The sequence below is a fragment of the Macaca mulatta genome, chromosome 13, assembly GCF_049350105.2.
Source record: "Macaca mulatta isolate MMU2019108-1 chromosome 13, T2T-MMU8v2.0, whole genome shotgun sequence".
NCBI classification, from domain to species: Eukaryota; Metazoa; Chordata; class Mammalia; order Primates; family Cercopithecidae; genus Macaca; species Macaca mulatta.
This window is the reverse complement of record NC_133418.1, coordinates 113630134-113651549: the sequence shown is the minus strand read 5'-3', so window position 1 is coordinate 113651549 and position 21416 is coordinate 113630134. Positions and strand designations below refer to the sequence as shown.

The window sequence follows — 21416 nt, the reverse complement described above, 5'->3', positions numbered from 1 at the left end:
ATACCCATCTTATAGAGAGAGCAAATGTTTTGGGTAAACTTTAGAAAGTTGCTGTATTCTAGGACTATTTCACAGGAGAAGTATGAAAATGCTTATGTCTCCATTTTATTTTTTTTTATAAAAAGCAGGCATGAAATACAATTACATTACTACAAAGATGCAACAAAACTTTAAAAAAGGGGTGCAATTTTTGTTCAGAGGGGACAGCTGATCAAATATTTGATTTTCTAAACCATGCAGTTCATTACTTACTACAATTTCAAACAAAACTCATTATTACGGGGATGGGAGTCAGGAAGAGGCCCCCCCAAGCATGATATCCAGCGCTGTCACACAGTGCTTATGTTCAAAGTGCTTACAAATGGTGTCTTCACAACACAGGGAAGCTGAAGCCTTATTCCAGGGAAGGAGAGGTGAGTCAGTAGCAGTGTCAATGCAGACTGAGAAGCTCGGCAGTGACTTGCTCCAATCAGATTTTAGACACGATTTAAAGCATGTTTCAATAAGGTTAATACAGTGTCCGAGTTTCTCTACTTTACCACCAGAATCCTAGAAGAGAGTAACAGCCGCAGCATAACTTCTTAAAACTGTGGTGTAGCAACCTAGAGTATTTCTGTTTAGGATCTATAGATAAATGGATGCAAAATACATACTTTAGAGCCGGATTCATGTAACTCTAACACAGGTTAGTTTTAAAAGCACTAACCTTTATTTTGGCTTTACTGGTATGCTTATCCATTAGTTAGCTAGAACATTTTAAAACTTTCATATAGATTTTTAAAATATGTTTCTAGAGAACATGGTTTTTTAAAATTAATACTTTAAAAACATTCACTATACATTAATTTAAACAGCAATATCGGCACCAGTTTTCCTTTCACTTCTGTCTCGTTATCCCCACAAAACAAAAGTAAAAAATCCAATAAGAAAATCCCAGTATTCATGATTTCTTAGTTCCCCATAGGAGGTATTTATAGCTCTAGGAGAAATCAGGTGTGAAGGAACAAGCAACTTTTAGTCTTATAAATATTTATCTTGGAAGCTTTAGGGCCTCAAGAAAAAAGAGAAACGAGCACAAAATCAGGTTGTTTCATATTTAATAAGTGTTGGAAAGAAAACACGTTTATAGATGCATGCACTCATGTATGTACGTGAAAGCGGCAATGCGGTAAAAAGCGAATTCTCACCCAAGGCCAGAATTTTTTATTAAGCGCATTTTCATTAGTTGGACAAACAACCTTATAAACCCTTATGTCAAACCATATAATGTGAAGAATCTCCATGGGAGAGATTTTTTTTTCACCCTTCAGAATTATTTTTCCCCTAAGACCTTCATATGAATCTTCCTTATACAGTTGGTCACACCATGATTCCTCATATTCTCTAATATATACAGCATTCCAAATTTAAACTTTTGCCTTTTTTACTCAAATATTTGTTACTCGTGTAAACTTGAAATTATTTCACCTTAATAAAGTTTATTAAAAATATATATATATATATATATATATACTCTCCAATTCAGAATAGGATAGAACCTCCCATAATGTAACAAAATCTTTATATAAAATATTAATTCAGTCTCCTTTTAACAACTCTAATGAATGGAAATATTTATTCTATATAAATTTTATATATTTTTTATTTTTTAATCTTACTTAAAAAAGAGCTGTCCCCCAAAACCAGAGCTGCAGAACACACCTGCAAGGGAAACGGCATGCACATCTAGTCTGAGCACAGACAGCACAGCAGAGTGCAGACTGGAGAACGTAAGAATAACAAAATCAGTTTCAGTCTATCAGTAGGCCAGTGGCTACTCTTCAGTTTCCACAATACTATCTATTGTGGGGATCTAACTCTTTAAACATCTCTAACTGATGTCAGAGGGAATCAGTGAAAAATGTCTACTTCCTTCATTGAAATATTAGATGACTTTTTTTTTTTTTTTTGAGACGGAGTCTCGCTCAGCTGCCCAGGCCGGAGTGCAGTGGTGCGGTCTTGGCTCTCTGCAACCACCGTCTCCTGGGTTCAAGCGATTCTCCTGTCTCAGCCTCCCGTGTAGCTGGGATTACAAGCAACTGCCATCATGCCCAGCTAGTTTTTGTATATTGGTAGAGACACAGTTTCACCATGTTGGCCAGGCTGGTCTTGAACTCCTGACCTCAGGTGATCCGCCCATCTCAGCCTCCCAAAGTGCTAGGATTACAGGCGTGAGCCACCGTGCCCGGCCAGATGATGTATTTAAATACCATACCAAACTCTGTGTGTATTTATATAAAGAGAGACTGTTAAAAGGCTTCATAATTTAAAAAAACAAAAAACAAAAACTTGATGCTTACTATTGCTGCATACTGTTGCAGTATAAAACATACACTTATCTGGGATCATGAGAATATAACACGAATGGTCCTGCATAAACTGTAACTTTGACAGCATTTAAAAAATAAAAATCAAATTAAGTGCCTTTGAGGCCACTTCTTCCCAGTTACCAGTTTTCTTAACCCAGTACTAAAATATTGCCACACACAGCTGTATGTCTGAGGATCATATTTAAATATTTAAAATGTATCTACAGTCTGTCTTAGTTTTCTTTATATTTGGGAAAATTTTTGAATCTTAAGTGTGAAGATGTAATCACAAATGTCTTTACCAGGAATAAAAACATATCTAGGGTAGCCAGCAAATTTAAAGCAAAGAAAATATTTTGTAGTCACAGACTAATACTGAGGTCTGTAAAAAGGGTTGAATGAATAATAGACATCAAGGATATATTAGTTCCAACACCATCCATAATTGTTTCTATAACCAATAATACTTTAAAAACATTTGTTAATCAAAATAGGCTGACATTGATATAACTATTTATGTGTAAAAATAGTGCACGATTTCTCTTCCACAAAGCTAGTTTACATCCTAAGAGCTGGTAAACACTTTTTTTGTTTTTTAATACAGAAAGGGCTGAGACTTTGAAAAAAAATTAAATTAAGGCATTCAAAATGGGTAAAGTTGCCTATCATGAAGCATTAGGAAACTGATATAATTAACTTTAAACTTCTTGTTACAGTAACTGCTTAAACATGAACATGCAACTTCCATCAGGTACACAGGAATGAGTGATATAAACTCCAACATTATGGCTTTATACAAGTGCATAGTTGCAACTGCAGTAAGTAATGATATCTGATTAATGTGTATAAAAAAATAAAGTGGGAAGTTTAAAAAACCTTGCAGTATTAGAGTACTATATATATATATATATATGTTGTGTGTTTATATATATATACACAGTATAATGGTCACTTCTTAAAGATGCAGTCAATATCACTGTAGTGGAATCCATTCCCAGATTCTTCTGGTAAATGTGCTGGTGAAACCTCTCTGTTGAAGCTAGAAAAGACGTTTTCTTTAGACTTTAACTCTTCTCAATCCTTGTGTGCATTGTAGTGTGAGTGACTGCCGAGAGCGCTTTATGGAAAAGTCTGGAAGAGTTGCATATATCCTTAGTCTATCAACCAATCACTGTTGGTTCAACCTGTTGCTTCAAAGGAGCCCAGATTTGTAATTTATATTACAGGGAAAAGGGGAACACATATATGTATGAGTGTATGTATCAGTCTCTCAGGAAAATATAGCTTTTTAATAAATTTTGGGCCATCATATTTCAGTCTTGTTCTCACTGGAAGAATACGATCACCTTGAATAATGACTGCTTTCATAGAAGGCAGTTAGCTGAAAAGAAAGAAAAAATAAAGTTAGTTGATACAGTGAAATAATTTAAGAGATTATTAAATTCCTAGAAAAAGCATTCCATTCACATTATTAAACTATACAGTCTTCCAACTACTATGTTTTTTAACACTAAAATCATGCATAAACATACTTACTGTATTACTTTTCCTGCAGGTACATGCAATTATATTCTTTCCCAAAACAACTTGGGATCTTGGAATTTTAGCTACACACATTACACACAAGTTTTAATATGGTTAACAAGCTATTAGGGTTAAACAATATGCCACAGAGTAACTCAGAAGATAAAGTTTGATTTGGGGTTGAACTGCCAGCTGCCTCATGTAGCTGACAGGGAAATGGGCCTATTGATCAGGTTCTACTTGGCTGTTCAACCCTAAGCCACACATTTTTTTTTTAATCTATAAGATAGGGCCAAATACATTGTTGTAGTAAATATATACAAGCTACTCTATGAAACCTGATTATAAATAGATACCAATACTACCTGATTTATGTTTTGCAACATAGACTAAAACAGACATTATTTCTTTTAAATCTTTCTATGTAAAAGGTTTAAGTTGAGGCTCAACTTTCATTCAAATCTCCTTGAGCCACTATTAACCAAATTATTTTACATTTTCTAAAAGCACAATTCTCACAGCGTATCACTGACATTCTTCAGCAAGGGTAACATTAAATTCTCACAAAGCAAACATTTCACAGCACCACACACAAAAACGCCAAATCAGAAACAGCTATTTTACAGCACTTATTAGACTTATAAAGATTTTATGCTTTCAATTCTTGCAAGTTGGAAATAAGAGGAGAGAGATGGAGGGAGAAAGGAATCCCATGCTATGTTCACAAACTAATATAGCTGTACGAACTTGAAAACGTTGTAAATTTTACTTCTCTTCTGAATATGGCTTCTTTGGAATGAACAGAACGTATCAGAATTAACTCCTTTTGTGATTGCTATATCTCATTCCTAAGATAAATTCTAATTGTATTAAAAATTTATAGCCAATGAAGAATCTGAACATAGCATTTCACTTTTACACTTAACATGTAAATTTCAGTTAGCAACTTTTTGAAAACTACTTTTAACTATATACTATTAAAAACAAGTTTCAAACATAAAAAATAATGAAAGCCCAAGTGCAAACCACATGCGCTACGTTGAAGTACTAAAATAACTGATTTTTCATTTTTTGATTTACCCCATTTATTTCTTCAGAAATCAAAAACATCGTCATCATCATCACCACCACCATCAACATCATCAAATGACCAATCCCAGTCTTTAAATGCCAAATCAAGCAATCTGCAATAGGAGGTTTGTAAATTTATACTCTAACACTCTTTAGAAACTGTAACTTAATGACTTAGAAATCATACTTTGAATGTGTGGTAAGCATTTTAATTTTCCATTCATGGATAACAACAAGATTAAAATTAAGATGCACGCACACAAGGAAGCCTTGCCCTTTATATATAAATGCATATAATCACGTTGGCCAAGTACACCTTCCAGATATCTGAAGACAGCGATCATATTTGGGATAATAACAAACAATCTGCTTTTCCCTCCTCACTCCCATACCCCAGATAAACATGTAACCATCTGATGCCCAGTTTGATTTGAGAATTATGAAAACACATTTGTCCATGTTCCCTTCACCAACGTGGTTAGATTGTCAAGCTCGGTTTTTCCATTATAGCACCAAAAACCATGGGGTAAAAGGGAAGTAATAGAATAAGAAAGCAGCTTTCTGAATTTCAGTAGGACCCTGCCTGCTCAATATGTCACCAAGAGCTTTGTCCTGCATATGAAAAACTAGGGACAAGGGAAAAGCCACAAGTATATAAGTAGCATTATCAACTCATCTTGGCTAAATTGAACTTAGAGTTAGGATATATGTGGTCTTTTCTAATTCAATAACCTAACTGTAATATTCCTATCATCTTTGTTTTTAAAAATAGGAGTAACTGGGCCAGACGCAGTGGCTCATGCCCGTAATCCCAGCACAGGGAGGCCGAGGCGGGCAGATCACCTGAGGTGAGGAGTTCAAGACCAGCCTGGCCAACATGGTGAAACCCTGTCTCTACTAAAAATACAAAAATTAGCTGGGCGTGGTGGCAGGTGCCTGTAATCCCAGCTACTCAAGAGGCTAAGGCAGGAGAGTCACTTGAATCCGGGAGGCAGAGGTTGCAGTAAGCCAAGATCCTGCCATTGCACTCCAGCCTGGGGGACAAGAGCGAGACTTGGTCTCAATAAATAAATAAATAAATATAAAAATAAATAAATAGGAGTAACTTTTTCATTTTTAAAACTGTGGTGTTCATGAATCAATTCGTGCCAAGGAACTCATCTGGTCCCCAAAGTCTCACCTATAATCACTATTGTCAGTGGTTCTTATTTACACACTTCTAAAGCAAGAAACTTTAGTGTACATGATTTACCTACTGCTCTTTATAAGGCCTCATTCCAAGAGATTTAGATATGACTGAAAAGGGTCCAAATATTTGCATTTTCAAATAAGAAACCTGAGGTGATTTCTGATACAGCTGGTTAACTCTGAGAAACACTGACAGAATAGGTTAATGGATGATTACTCTAATTTAAAATAAATACAGTGACTCAAATTACTTTTAAAATGTGCTAAACATAGGACAACATTTGAGAAAACACACAAACATATATAATTACTTACTTAATGCATATCACAACCTGGCACACACTCATTTTTCTAGACTTACATATAACGTAGCTTATAGCTAGGGTTTCAGCTCTACTGCTTGGGAGATTGTGATCAGCAGGCCTTCCAGGGCATCCACACCTCAGCTTTAGCATAGGTTAGGAGAAAGCTGCATTGCATATCCTTTCAAAACCTTTGAAGTGTGTGCCAGTGTCATAATCTCAAATTTAAAAGTCTAATCGCTAGATACGAGTGCAGTGCATGATGAGACTTCCCTTACACCCTCTCCCCTCATCCCTTCGAATCAGTCATCTAATTCTAGTTATTTCAACTGAAGAAATCTTTCTGAATCCAGGTTTATTTTCTCATTTTTCATTGTCAAGTACTCAGTTCAGGATCTCATTAAGCCTGAATACCAATCCCTTATTGAAAGACTTCTACTTATAAATCAAAACTCCTGAGAGCAGTGTACATGGAGCTTTTCAGCTGGGTTCAGAGTTTCTCTCCAGTGTCACATCATCTTTTACCACACCTTGCCCTTGCCTTCTCCCAACCCCAACCCAACACAAAATTACAAATACATAAGTAACTCTGACAACTTTGTACCTCTGCACATGACATTTTGCCTAGAACTGATTTTCCCTTATTTGTTTGCTTGTAAAATTATCCATCCTCCATTGTTTTAGATCTTTCTTAATGTCCTCAGGAAGAATTCTCCATGCTTCCCTCGTTTCCCCCAGCGCTCTGTTCATGCCTCTATCATAAACAGCATTTTACATAGTACTGTAATTGCCTGTTGCTTGACTGTCTCCACCATTAACTAATCAACAGGGATATAGTTCAGGCCTGTGAAACTTATTGTCAAAGATGCTTTGGAAAGAATGCATTTAATTTGGAATTCTACCAACAGTCCACAAAAGTACCCATTTCGTTTCTTAACCCTTGCCAGTTTGGTAGGTGAAAAATGGTTTTATGTTATAGTTTTAATTTAATGTTAATTTCTTAATACAGTAGTCCCCCCATATCCTTGTTTTCACTTTCCATGGTTTCAAGTTACCAGTGGTGAACCACAGTCTGAAAACATTAAATAGAAAACCTCAAAACAATTTAGAAGTTTTAAACTGCCCAACATTCTGAACAGCGTGATGAAATCTTGTGCCATCCCACTCTGTCCTGCCTGGGATGTGAGTCATCCCTTTGTCCAGCATATCCATGCCTATTAGTCACTTATTAAGGGTCTTCATTATCAGATTTTAAAAAATGGTATGTGTACGGCACAGCACTATTCCTGATTCCAGGCATCCACTGGGGGTCTTGGAATACATATCCCTTGAGATAAAGGGGGACTACCGTAATCAGGCTGATCCCCCTTTTTTTTTTTTTTTAACATGTAACAGCTGTTTCCATAATAATGCCTGCATACACCTCACTAATTCTGTATGGGGATGAGGCAATCTTTTTTCTCAATGATTTATAAGAACTTTTCATATGTGAAGATAGTAGCTCATCTTTCTCATATATTTTGTAAAGACATGGTGTTTTTTACATTTACAAGGCTTCAATTTTGGGGTAGTTGATCTTTGGCTTTGTTTTCTTTGCTTTTATTATTGGAAAATTCTTCTCCAATTCAAGATCAGGTATATATTCATGTATGGATTTATTTTTGACACATCAAATTGTATATAACTTCATTATTTTCCCAAGTAGACTGTTAACTTTCTAACATTTAGAAATGGAGAAGAACAAAGATAATAATGACACAATAGCTACTTCCTCCCTTAAGTTGTAACTGTGTTGCCATGTTTTACTTCTTAAAACTCAATAAATGAGCATTTGCTGCATTTTTGCTTTATACTTTTCTGCATGCATTAAATACTGCGTTTAAAAAAAAATCTTTAAAAGAAAAATAATTAAAGAGCAATGCCCTCTAGCCAGACTGGTATCTAATTTTTTTTTTTTTTTTTTTTTGAGATGGAGTCTCACTCTGTTGTCCAGGCTGGAGTGCAGTGGCGCAATCTCGGCTTACTGCAACCTCCACCTCTTGGGTTCAAGCAATTCTCTGCCTCAGCCTCCCGAGTAGCTGGGATTACAGGTGTCTGCCACCACGCCCAGCTAATTTTTGTATTTTTAGTAGAGACGGGGTTTCACCATCTTGGCCAGGCTTGTCTGAAACTCCTGACCTCAGGTGATCCACCCGCCTTGGCCTCCCAAAGTGCTGGGATTACACGCATAAGCCACCACACCCGGCCCAGACTGGTATATTTTTATCTTGCATTGAAACAAATTAGGATTCCCCAAATTGTCTTCATCAAAAATTAGCATTTTATTCACAAATTTCCTACTTTTCCAGTATGGCATTTTAATTTTAACTCAAAAGTACCAAAAAAAAAAAAAAAAAACCACTCCTGTAGAATAGCATTTGTACACATTATTTTTATGAACTGTCAATTAATTAAGTTCTACTCTTATCACAATGAGGCAGTGACTACTTCAGTTCCAAGTCAAGGTTCCAGAACAAGATTATCTGGATCTAAAGTCATGGCTCTGCCACTTATTAGCTGGGTGACCTTGGGTACACAAGCTTTCTGTGCCTTAGTTTCTTCATCTGTTAAATGGAGATATATTAATAGCTACCTCACAGGGTGGTTCTGCGGATAAACTAGTATAATAATAGCTAACACTTATCTATTACTTCACCACTATAGAAAAAAAAGAAGTGCTGAAAACAGAGTTAAGAGGAGAGGCTGAGCGTGATGGCTCACACCTGTAATCCCAGCACTTTTGGAGGCCGAGGCAGGCAGATCACCAGGTCAGAGTGAAACCCCGTCTCTACTAAAAATACAAAAAATTAGCTGGGTGCGGTGGCACGCACCTGTAGTTCCAGCTACTCAGGAGGCTGAGACAGGAGAATTGCTTGAACCCAGGAGGAGGAGGTTGCAGTGAGCCAAGATTGCACCACTGCACTCCACCCTGGGTGACAGAGCAAGACTTTGTCTCAAAAAAAAAAAAAAAAAAAAAAAAAAAAAACAGAATCAGAACCAGGACTGTCAAAGCAGCCACAGATGAGGTAATGAGGCCAGGTGCGGTGGCTCATACCTGTAATCCCAGCACTTTGGGAGGCCGAGGCGGGCAGATCACCTGAGGTCAGGAGTTCAAGACCAGCCTGGCCAACATGGGGAAACCCCGTCTCTACTAAAATTATAAAAATTAGCCGGGCGTGATGGTGCATGCCTGTAATCCCAACTACTCAGAAGGCTGAGGCAGGAGAATTGCGTGAACCTGGAAGGTGGAGGGTTGTGGTGAACCGAGATCACGCCACTACACTCCAGCCTGGGTGACACATCGAGACGCCATCTCACAAAAAAAAAAAAAAAAAAAAAAAAAAAAAGAAGAAAAGATGTAATGGCAGATGACCACAAACAAAGACACTAAGGAAAAGTTACCAAAAATGGTTAAGTGAACATTTATGGGTTCACTTTATATTTGATGTATCTAACAAAGCCAAACTTTGTTTTAAGAAGGATACCATGTTAAATTAGTTCAACTAAAGCTAGATTGACTACTGCTAAGACTAATATTAAACAAACTCAAACAAAGAGCTAGATATCAGATCACTGCCTAGACACACCAGCAATTCTGCGCCTCCGTTTTCTTGGATGACCCTTTACTAGTTCCACCCATTTGTATATTGAATGGGCTTTAGTCCAGTAGAATGTTAAAAGCCATCCAGCCTGAGGCTTGATTCCTCCCTGGAACCATGCTACTAAATGAGACTCACGATTTGCCTTTCTGATTGGTTCTTCTTCTGATACATCTTCCAAGGAAAAGGTCTTTAGCTGTTTAGTACTATTTATCTCTCATACTTTCAAGTAATGTCGTTAGAAAACAAAATATCCTGAGTTCCTTTGCTTGCTACATTTGTATACTTTCAAATGACATACTGCAACCTCTGTTATTCTCATCTATATACGCTTCAATTTGTATAAGTGACTCTTAAAATATGACATTCAGAATGGAATACTGGCCAGGCATGGTGGCTCATGCCTGTAATCCCAGCACTTTGGGAGGCTGAGGTGGGAGGATTGCTTAAGGCCAGGCGTTTGAGACCAGCCTGGGCAACATAGGGAGACCCCTATCTCTACAAAAAATAAAAATAAAAATAAATTAGCCAGGTGTCATGGTGCATGCATGTGGTCCCAGCTACTCTAGGAGGCTGAGGTGGGAGAATAATCACTTGGGCCTGGGAGGTCAAGGCTGCAGTCAGCCATGATTATGCCATTGCACTCCAGCCTGAGCAACAGAGTGAGACCCTGTCTCAATAATAATAATAATAATAATGCAGGTTGATTGATTCATGTAAGAGATACAGATACAATTCTAGGAGTACATGAAACAATGGAGACTCAAATGCCAAAAACAATGGAAATAATGTTGCAGATGCACAACAAAATCCAAATTATATTATAAATGTGACCATCTTTATGTTTAGAATTTCAAAGAATGTATTAAATTTTTTCATAAAATGTACACTACACATTTTACAGTCAGTTTTCATATTAGTTTTATTTACATGCAGATGTGAGAGAAAGAAATTCCTACTACTTACCGTTGCTATGACAAAATGTATTAAAAAAAAAATCAATGAAGAATGATTCACAGGGCAAGGCCAGAAGTTAAAAAAAAAAAAAAGTAACAAAAATCAGAAGTAAATGTACTTTCAAACAGACCATAACACTGATTTGGATTGGGAAAGGAAGGTATTTGTAAGTCAGTGTACATAAAAACAGCCTGTTACATAATTGGGAGCATGCCTCATAAACTAATTCAATATATGTTATCATATGTAGTGAAATCATTAATGTGTCAAATAGCACAAAAGGAAAAAATATATCAAAAGGATATCTGGAGTTGTTATAATTCTAGATCTAGACAAACCCCTTCCGGAGTCTTAATCAAAACTAAGTATAACAATACCTGTTCTATTCCACAGGACTATTTTAAAGAGCATAGGAGATAATACATAAGAAGTTAAATGAGAGGAAAGAATATGTAGAGAAGTACTCTGGAAACTGAAATCACTATACACTATAAGGTATTAAAATACCATTTAAGCATTAATAGCTCTACAATATTAATAATATAAATTTAATTTTCAGATGTTTTACAGAAGGCACATGAAATGGCCTTCAGTATCTCTGAATTCTGAGTTTCTTTAGCTTTAGTCAATAATCACTAATTTTGTTTAGTTTTATCATACCTCACACAAAATATTAAACATTTTCACTGCTGAAACACCAATTCTGCCTTTGTCATTCTAATTATTTCCTTGAGAGATTAGTTTCAAGAAAGTTTCATCTAAGATGTTTGTGGTCAGAATCAGATTTCCAACAATATAGCCAATGCACATCAATATTCATATACTGAAGGTCCTGTATCAGGGAACCAAAAGGATACCTGAAATTAGATACCTGATCAAAGTATATGCTTCTTCCTTTAGCTAACCAAATTATTGTGTTCATTTCATGTTCAATGGATAGCAATGTTTATAAATGCTGAAGTAGTTAGTAAGTCAAGAAATGGCTATTGCGAATCAAGATATTTAACTAAAGGACTTTCACGTAGCTATCCGAAAATGGCTCCATCAAAATGTTTTGGTGCATAATGATCAACCCTGACCTTACTCCATTTTCCTAACTCTACCTCAATTCTAAGGAATGGCCACTTTTACCCATTAGCTCATACTTGCATTTTTAAAGCTGGTCTATGTTGCTGTTAAAATCACACTCAATATACTGTTTTATAGATTTAAAACTTAAGCTGATTTTAAACCTGCCTCCCAAATCATGTAACATAATAAAAGCTTATAATATGAAACACAGTGTGTGCACTTAACAATGTGAGGTCTGTGTACAATGTTAATTCTATCTTTTAAGTTATTAAATTACTTAAGTGCTCATAAAAGCTGAAAATTATATCATTATACAGTAAGTCCTCACTTGACATCATCGATAGGTTCTTGGAAAGTATGACTTTAAGCTAAATGAAGTATAACAAAACCATTTTCTTCTCATCAAGGTTATAACAAAACAATTTTGAAGGAAACAACCTAATTCTACGACCTGCCATTGTTTTGCTTAAAGTCGCAGGTTCAAAGAACCTACGGACAATGTTAAGTGAGGATTTACTGTACAAATAAACACAACAAAAATCTTTAAAGATTTTTGGTTGAATTTACTGTATGTGTGTGATTTAGTAAATAAATTTATATTACTTTCATCTGAATCGATGAATATGACATGCACATTAAAACAGTTCCAAACACTTGGTATTCCACAGTTCACTAAAATACCAAGCAAAGGAAAACTAACTAGGAAAATTTGTAGTTTGACTATAAATACAAAATATTTTAATAGATTTTTTTTTCCTTACCACATTTTAATTTATTACCTAGGTTTGTTTGGGGCAAGCTGTCGACTTGGCCGTCTAATAGACTGGTTTTGCTGTATCTTCATTGAAGTTCTAGGAGATGATCGTGCAAAAGGGTCTGGAGCTGGGGGCTTTTTTGGTATCTTTTTCACCAATCGACTAACCCACTTCTGCTGCTCTTCTGTAGAATTTGCTAGTAATAATAGATTCTTTGCCGTTGAAATATCATAATACACTATAAAGAAAAATTTGCAAAAAAAATTAATGTGCTTAAAATGATCTGAACATAACCAATATCGATGGAGCAAGTAATTTACCATTTACCTTTGCAAGGTGCTATAATCTCCTCCTTTTTGTCCATGTGATCTTTATGACACTTAATATGGCAACGGCGGCACTCTAAAGCAGGAGGAGGCTTAAACATGTGCCACAGGGGCTTCATACAAGCCTCACAGTTGGTTGGGAAATGATAAAGAGTAGGAATAAACTCATGTCCCTTGTGGCAAATATAATTAGATTTTTCTCCAACTGGCTCCACTGGAAATTCTTGTTCCTTCTTACTTTCTCCTTCATTGGCATACAGAATCTATGAATGTCAAAAGAATGATAAATGATTTCCAAACATGCTATTTCTTATGTAGTAACAATTCTGATAGTGTAAGTAAAATAACATTAGCCTAAATTATTCAAAGAGAAGAAAATGTATCTGAAGTACAAACTTAAGCTCTTGATTATGCAAACAATCAAAAGCTTATGTAAGAAAAGTCATAAGACAGTCACTTTGGTTTGCATTTCAAAAGAACTGATCCTCTTCAAATGCTGCCTCCTTATTTTCTTTGTAACACCCATGCTTTAGCAGTACTATCAAAATAGGTCAGCAAAAGGCAAATGTGCACTTCATAGGTGTTAGAAAGTTTTTCTGGGAGGGACTGTTCAAAACAATCACTTGAAGAAATGTGGTGATTATACTAATTGGTGTTTTGTAATACTTAACAGAAAACTGGGTAACAGCTATAAGCACAGCTTCATTTTAAAAGTCCTGTATTTTGAGAGTTGAGGGGGAAAAGAAAGAGGAAAGGATGTGTATTATACTCCAAATAAACATGATAAGCCTCCAGAAAACAAGGAGCCAACTTCCACACAGTACACCAAGCAAAATGACTCTTACATAGAAGGAAATCAGTAAGTCATTGTTGGTTTGACTAATTTTAAAATGGAAGTAGTAAAGGGAAGAATGTGGCTTCACTTTAAATTGGAGGTAAAAGGGTTACAAGGTACAAAATTTACCTCCATAACTGACTTTTCTAACTTTCTAGAGAGCTGAGATTACACAACAACAGAAGGGAAAAAAATTCATGCTTAAAAAAAGTCATAACCAACCTTAAACAAAAATATAGCAAAGACCAGAAACATGATACAAACACACTACAAGCTTTAACAAATAAAATGGAGACAGGAATGAAGACGTTCCCAAACAGAATTAAGCACAAAAGTCACAAAGCAACAAACCATCTTTAAATAGGACTGAAACAGAAAGGTAACCTGAAGAGGGCCAAAGAATGAAGAGATTTAATATGCCACGTCATTTGACAACTTCTAAATGTGAAAAAAACAAAACAAAGCCAACCAACCAAATATAAACAAAACTATGTTTACCTGGAATATCCTTGGAATTTCTTTAGCATCTGCTCTATATACATCTGTCTGTGTAACTGGTCGGACATGAAATAACTTGCTATAAAAAATTTTGAATAAAGGAATAAAATATCACCCAAGGATCAAATTATATATTAATTATTCTATACTTATGTCAGAAGTTAAACACTACTTTGACCCATGTTAGGAACTCAGAATATTTTGTTCTATTAATTATATAATTAACTAAGATTTTTACAAACCTCTGTCAGAAATTTTCTAATTAGTTTCAAAAAATAATATATCAAAGGCCCATAAAATAAAGATGTTTTAGCTAACCCTGTATCCCAGACTTTCATCTGTATGAAGCAAATCACAGGAAAATGTAACAATAGTACAGCAGGAGCTATACTATGACTAATAAATTGCATTGTTACTCTTATACTTTAAAAGATAAGAAAAGATAGAATTTCTAAATATTCTAATAAAAATACTTACTCTATATCTAAAACCATGTAAGGATTAGATTGTTCTTTATCTTGTTCACTGTCATAGAAAAGAATCTTCTTACTGCTTACAATCACATACTGTGAAAACAGGGAGAAAAGAAATCAGTAATTCAAGTGTTTATATACCTTATTTATTGATTTTTTAAAAAAATAAATTCTGTATTAGCAATAAAAATCATACTAAGTAACTAAAAAGTACTTAATATATCTTTAGGAAAGTCTTCCTTAAAATAACAATACATTTTGTTCGGCCGGGCGCGGTGGCTCACGCCTGTAATCCCAGCACTTTGGGAGGCCGAGACGGGTGGATCACGAGGTCAGGAGATCGAGACCATCCTGGCTAACACGGTGAAACCCCGTCTCTACTAAAAAATACAAAAAACTAGCCGGGCGAGGTGGCGGGCGCCTATAGTCCCAGCTACTCGGGAGGCTGAGGCAGGAGAATGGCGGGAACCCGGGAGGCGGAGCTTGCAGTGAGCTGAGATCCGGCCACTGCACTCCAGCCTGGGTGACAGAGCGAGACTCCATCTCAAAAAAACAAAACAAACAAACAAACAAACAAAAAAATACATTTTGTTTATATTAATAGATATTTTAAATAAGCAAATTGTGGGGAGAAGTAAAGTATTTTTTGGACTTAGCTAGCTTTGGGATCCAACATCATTAATAACCTTCTCAAAAATAAACACAATAACATCAATAATCATAGTAAGAGAGGAAAATAAATAAATGGGTCTTTTTTACTAGATTCACAGTTCTTTTCCCACCAAAACAGCAAAAGTATCAAAATCAACAATTTCCTAACAGTAAAATCTGTCTTACTATTAACAAGATATGAGGACAAAAAATTTTTTACAAAGATAATTAAAATCATACAATTTCAAATCCTAAAGTATAAACAAGTTCTATGTGTCTAAAAGTACCAGTCACGTATATCCTGCAACTACAAAAGCCAAATGACTGGAGTTAAAACAAAAACAAAAGGCTCATATTCCAAAGTATCAATTACCTTTTTAACCCATCCAAATTTCTTAGTGTTGTTTCGTGCAGGCAATGAAAGCCATCCTTCTAATCTTGATTCTACAAATAAGCACAACATATGAGGATAAAGATAACAATTCTCCTTAGGTAACAAAGAACTTAATAAAATTTTAATACGAAATTTATAAAACAAATAAAATATATCCTTTAGAATTTATCACTATACATCATCTAGGATACAGCAATAGTACAGGATCAGCAGTAAAAAGTTATGCAATGCAAAACAAAATCCAGGTTATATCATATTGGAAACAGATAGTCTATAGTTTTATAAAGTCAAATGTTCCACTGATTAAATTCATGCATTTATAATCAGAAAAGCTGCCAAAAAAAAAATAATAATAGTAATAATAAAAAAAAGCAGCAGCAGCAACTCTCTATTCTCATTGGTACACCTGTCTCAGACTCCTTTATTTTTCCTTTGGAAGAGGGCCACATCGTGCACACTTTCAAGGAGTAAATATAGTTTTTATAATTACGTGTTCAGAGAAAATGAACTTTTAGAATAACTACTATAAAATAAAATAATGTAAATTTTATTTTATTTATTTTTTTTGAGATGAAGTCTTGCTCTGTCGCCGAGGCTGGAATGTAGTGGCATAATCTCGGCTCACTGCAGCCTCCGCATCCTGGGTTCCAGTGATTCTCCTGCCTCAGCTTCCCAGGTAGCTGGGATTACAGGCACGCGCCAGCACGCCCAGCTACTTCTTGTATTTTTAGTAGAGATGGGGTTTCACCATGTTGGCCAGGTTAGTCTTGAACTCCTGACCTCAGGTGATCTGTCTGCTTCAGCCTCTCAAAGTACTAGGATTATAGGCGTGAGCCATCACAACTGACCAATTATGTACATTTTAGATAAAATTTGGTTAATAAGCAGCAAAATAATCAAAAGATTTCTAAATTCCAAAATATCAAAATCAGTAACATTGTAATTCAACTAAGGAATGTGTATGAACCTTGGAATTTGTTTTAATTACATTTGATCAATGCCTTTTAATGAAATAAATACGTGAAATAGCATTTGGGGAAGTTATTCTAATAGTAAAAGTAGCTATCACTTATTTAACTTCTATTATGTATCAACTGTGCTGGACGCTTTACATAAATTCCCCTAATTTAGATGAGGAAACTGCAGTCTTGAAAGATCACACAGGGCTGCCTCTTTGACTCTGAATGAAGGAACTCTCTGGTTTTTTCATTTAAACTGTAATCTCTTTCAGGGTAATGACCAGGCGAAATTCTTTCATGTTTCTTATGAAGGACATATGCCTAGGATAATGTCAGTAAGTACTCAGTAAAAACCTTAAGTTTATCCTCTGAATCAGTCGAAATACTTTTTCTGTACCATCACTCTTGCTACAAAACTTCAGGAAGAATTTCTTCTTGGTTGAAAATGGCTAAAACAAGCAATGAAACCATGCGCTCTTAAGCAATATAATGTATTACTCCATTTCTCGCAAGTTGGCATCTATCAATTACAACAGCAATGTCATGAGAAAATACCTTAAAAACAAATTCTTTATTCATGCAGCAGTTTATTTTTAACTGAGTCTACAACTACATAGTAGAGTTAGTGTTATTAGTTAATGTTATATAAAAAAAACTTCAAAAGGACTAAAATTAAGGGTAGTGAGGAAAACTCCAAAGATGAAAAGATTTTCAGGATATCACCTGTACCATTAGGTTCCGATGAAATGGGTAAGTAAGGCAAAGATTCTTCTTCTGAGTCAGAATCAGAGTCAAGGAGCATGTGAGAACTGGAAGGCTTAGTGGCAATATTGAGAGAAGTAGAGGAACGTTGGTAGGTGAATGACATGGATTCCATAGTGTGTGACTGAGTGATATGAACTAAACACCCAACATAAAAGGAAGTAAGAATGCAGAAAGAAGAGAAAATGAAATGAAAGCTTAAAAATAGAGCTAATATAATATATAATAATTTAAAAACTAGACATGTGGAGTTTTTCTTTTGTATGTTTATGAAAAACTTTGTAAAAAAAATCAACAAATAAAATAAGCTTGAAATGTTACTTGAATCCTTACTCCAAGGAGTAGGTTTTCCCTTAAAGAAAATACAAACATTTTTCCTTCAGAGCAGTCAGTCGCAAGACTTAAAACAATCAACTGATTTATGTTTAAGACAAATAGTAGTGCTGAAAGCAAATCCATACCTGGAAACCCATCATCTGCCTCAGCATCCCCTGGTCCACTGCCTATACTGGAACTATCCAGACCAATATGCAAGGCTTGGAGTTGTGACCGCAGCTGCTCAATGTCACTGTCTTTACTGTCCAATGTCATCTGCAGTTCAATTCGAATCTGGCTCTCTTCAGCTATTTGCTATAAGAAATTTAATTACAATAAGTTAATTGGATGCAACACAACTCAACATTTTGCTTCTGGGTTCAATAATAATTATTAAATAATAGAAATGGTCTATAACCAGTAAAACAAACAGATATGAAAATAATTCTACTTCTTAAAAAGAAGTCTTCAGTAGAGTCCAAAAAGTATTCTTACTGCCTGCATTTCATTCAGTTCTTTCTGATACTTGATCATCTGCTGGGTCAATTTCTCACGTTCAGATTTAAGCTCCATATGTAGCTTTCTATTCTCCTTCTCTTTTCTCCGCACATCTGTGTCATTACCACGCTTGACAGGTTCTTTGCGATTCATGATCTCAGCCAACTTATTCACAGCCTTAAAAAAATGTAAAAATAAGTATAATACATAAATAAAATAAATTACGTGTATGGTTTCTCAGTATCTCATCAATAGCAACAAGTTATGCAATCACAAATACTCTCCTTCCCTACACACAGGGCTACAAAGAAACACTTTTTATAATATTTAAATAATACACCTCCTTTACTACTCATCATCCTTCTCCATCCAATGCGCCATTAGATTTTTATTCGTGTTTTCTGAGAATTATAATTTAAATATTTATAGAATTGATCTGATGTTGCTTTCTACCATTATGACTTTTTAGTTCTAAGAGAGACTTTAATAGGCAGACCTTTCTGCTTTTATTCTGGAGGAAGAACATTTTGCAGTGGCATCATATTAATAAAATATTCTATGTCCAACAACGGTGAAGAGTACCTAGTACCCCACCTGTTCATGCAATACATATGCAACTGTAGGAGTTGGCAGAGAGTGAACTAACTGACCCTTTTCAGGTTGTCAGTAAATGGTCAATCCCAACAGTTCTTAAAAGTAGAAAAACATATTAAATTACAACAATAAATTGAAAGAGAATGTGATTCCAAAAGGAAAAATTAAGAAAAATTTTGGTAGCTATAGAATTGAACAATATTAATTAAATCTAACTTCTCCCAACCTGGCAAAAATCAGATAATTGTGACTTCACAAATATTGGTACATTCGATGACTACGCTACCAACTTGTAATGTTCAAAGTAAAATGTAAAACAGATAAACTGAGACAAAATTCAAAATCATATTTAGATTCTATTATACATACTTGAGTTTTGAGTGTTCTTTCTGTTAACAGCTGTTTCTCAAACTGTGCTTTAATAGCTGCTGCGCTTATTTCTTCATCTTTCAATCTTGACAGTTCTGAAACATGGAAAAAAGTTAAAATTACATTGGTAATTACAGTAGCTGATAAACATTAGGTATATGAAAAATAAACATTTTTGTTAATACATACGCTCTTGAACATCTTTCAGCTTGTTATTTAATTCTTCTTTCTCATTTGCAAGATTGGCAACATCACTAGTTAGGGTCCTATTAGTTTCTTCAAGCTAAGAAATGAAAGAGGAAAAAATAATCACATCCCAATTTACATAGTTTATGTTATAAAACAATGATTCAAATAAGAAACATTCTAGAATATTGTTAAACCTCTTATTTTATTTTTCCTTTTATTTTTTTGTGAGTCTTGCTCTGTCACCCAGGCTGAGTCTTGCTTTGTCACCTAGGAGTGCAGTGGCGTGATCTCAGCTCACTGCAACCTCCGCCTCCTGGTTTCAAGTGATTCTCCTGCCCCAGCCTCCTGAGTAGCTGGGATTACAGGCATGTGCCACCACACCTGGCTGATTTTTGTATTTTTAGTAGAGAAGGGGTTTCACTATGTTGGTCAGGTTGGTCTCAAACTCCTGGCCTCAAGTGATCACCTGCCTAGGCCTCTCAAAGTGCTGGGATTACTTATAGGCATGGGCCAACGCACCTGGTGTGAAGGAAGTTTTATTGTAAATTATGTGTTTCCCCTTTCCACCCATGATTGTATTTCATTACAAACACATGAAACAATACATAGCGTGGCTTTATGTGATTTTCTTCTTCTTTTTTTTTTTTTTCTCTTTTTGGAGACAAGGTCTCAAGCTCTGTTGCCCAGGCTGGAGTGCAATGGCACTCAATCACCACTCACTGTAGCCCCAGCCTCCAGGGCTCTAAGGGTCCTCCCACCTCAGCCCCCATGAGTAGCTAGCTGGGACTATAGGCATGAATCACCACACCTGGCTACATTTTTTTTTTTTTTCTTGGTAGAAACAGGGTCTCACTGTGTTGCCCAGGCTGGTCTCAAACTCCTGGAGCTCAAGCAATACTCCTACCTTGAACTCCCAAAGTGCTGCAATTACAGGTATGAGCCAGCATGCCAGGCTGTGATTTTCAATCTTACTGAATTTATCTTTCTGTAACTGTTTTCACTCAATAGCATATTAAAGTATTAAATTGCTGATACAAATGAAGACCTAATTCATTTTAACTGACATAATAGTTCCATCTTCTATTACATTTAATGCATGCATTCATTCATTCATTCATGGATATTTGAGTTTTTGCTAACATATTTATGCTGCTATAAGCATTGTGCCGAAGTTTCTATAGTGTATTTATCTTAATGTAGACTTTCTTTGGACTGCATTATGTGAATGCCTAAAATTTACTGGAAACTGTCATATTACTTACTGTACTATGCCATACCAAATTTATACTTCCCATAGTGAATAAGAATGCCATTTTCTAGACATTCTTCAGACACTTGAAATTGTCAGCCACTGAATTTCTGCCAACGTGATGGGTACGAAATGGTATTTCAAAGTTGTTTTACCTAGGCTTTTCTTGAACAATAGTGAGGTTAAGTATGTGCTTATATATTTACATTTTCCCTTTTAGCTAAGTTTTCTTCCAAATTCTTTAATCTTATCTTACTGAATTAGACATTCTACATATACTGTAGATACAAATCTCTTGTTTAATAAATATATTACAAATATCTCCTTTCTGTCATTTGTTTATGCTGTCCTCTGTCATATGCAACTTTTAGATTCTGTTCTAATAGCTTAAATTTTTTATTTTTCATAGTTAGTCCTTAAGATAGCTAGAATTTACTTTTCTGTGTGGTG

At 35.3% G+C, this 21416-nt stretch overlaps 1 protein-coding gene across 2 annotated transcripts in view; it reads right to left on the bottom strand.

Moving 5' to 3' along the window:
* Nucleotides 1-2201: 2201 nt before the first annotated feature.
* The window catches only part of ROCK2 (Rho associated coiled-coil containing protein kinase 2), a 160492-nt gene continuing 141277 nt past the window's right edge, over nucleotides 2202-21416 (bottom strand). Inside the window, exons 24-34 of one of the 2 annotated variants that reach the window (XM_015111705.3) lie at nucleotides 19718-19811; nucleotides 19529-19623; nucleotides 18563-18742; nucleotides 18214-18382; nucleotides 16011-16081; nucleotides 14991-15079; nucleotides 14514-14592; nucleotides 13182-13443; nucleotides 12879-13092; nucleotides 4953-5056; nucleotides 3285-3729 (exon numbers count right to left, since the gene is read on the bottom strand). In XM_015111705.3, coding sequence (XP_014967191.1) covers nucleotides 4966-5056; nucleotides 12879-13092; nucleotides 13182-13443; nucleotides 14514-14592; nucleotides 14991-15079; nucleotides 16011-16081; nucleotides 18214-18382; nucleotides 18563-18742; nucleotides 19529-19623; nucleotides 19718-19811 — 1344 coding nt within the window. In that variant the 3' untranslated portion in view covers nucleotides 3285-3729; nucleotides 4953-4965. 2 annotated transcript variants of the gene reach the window in all.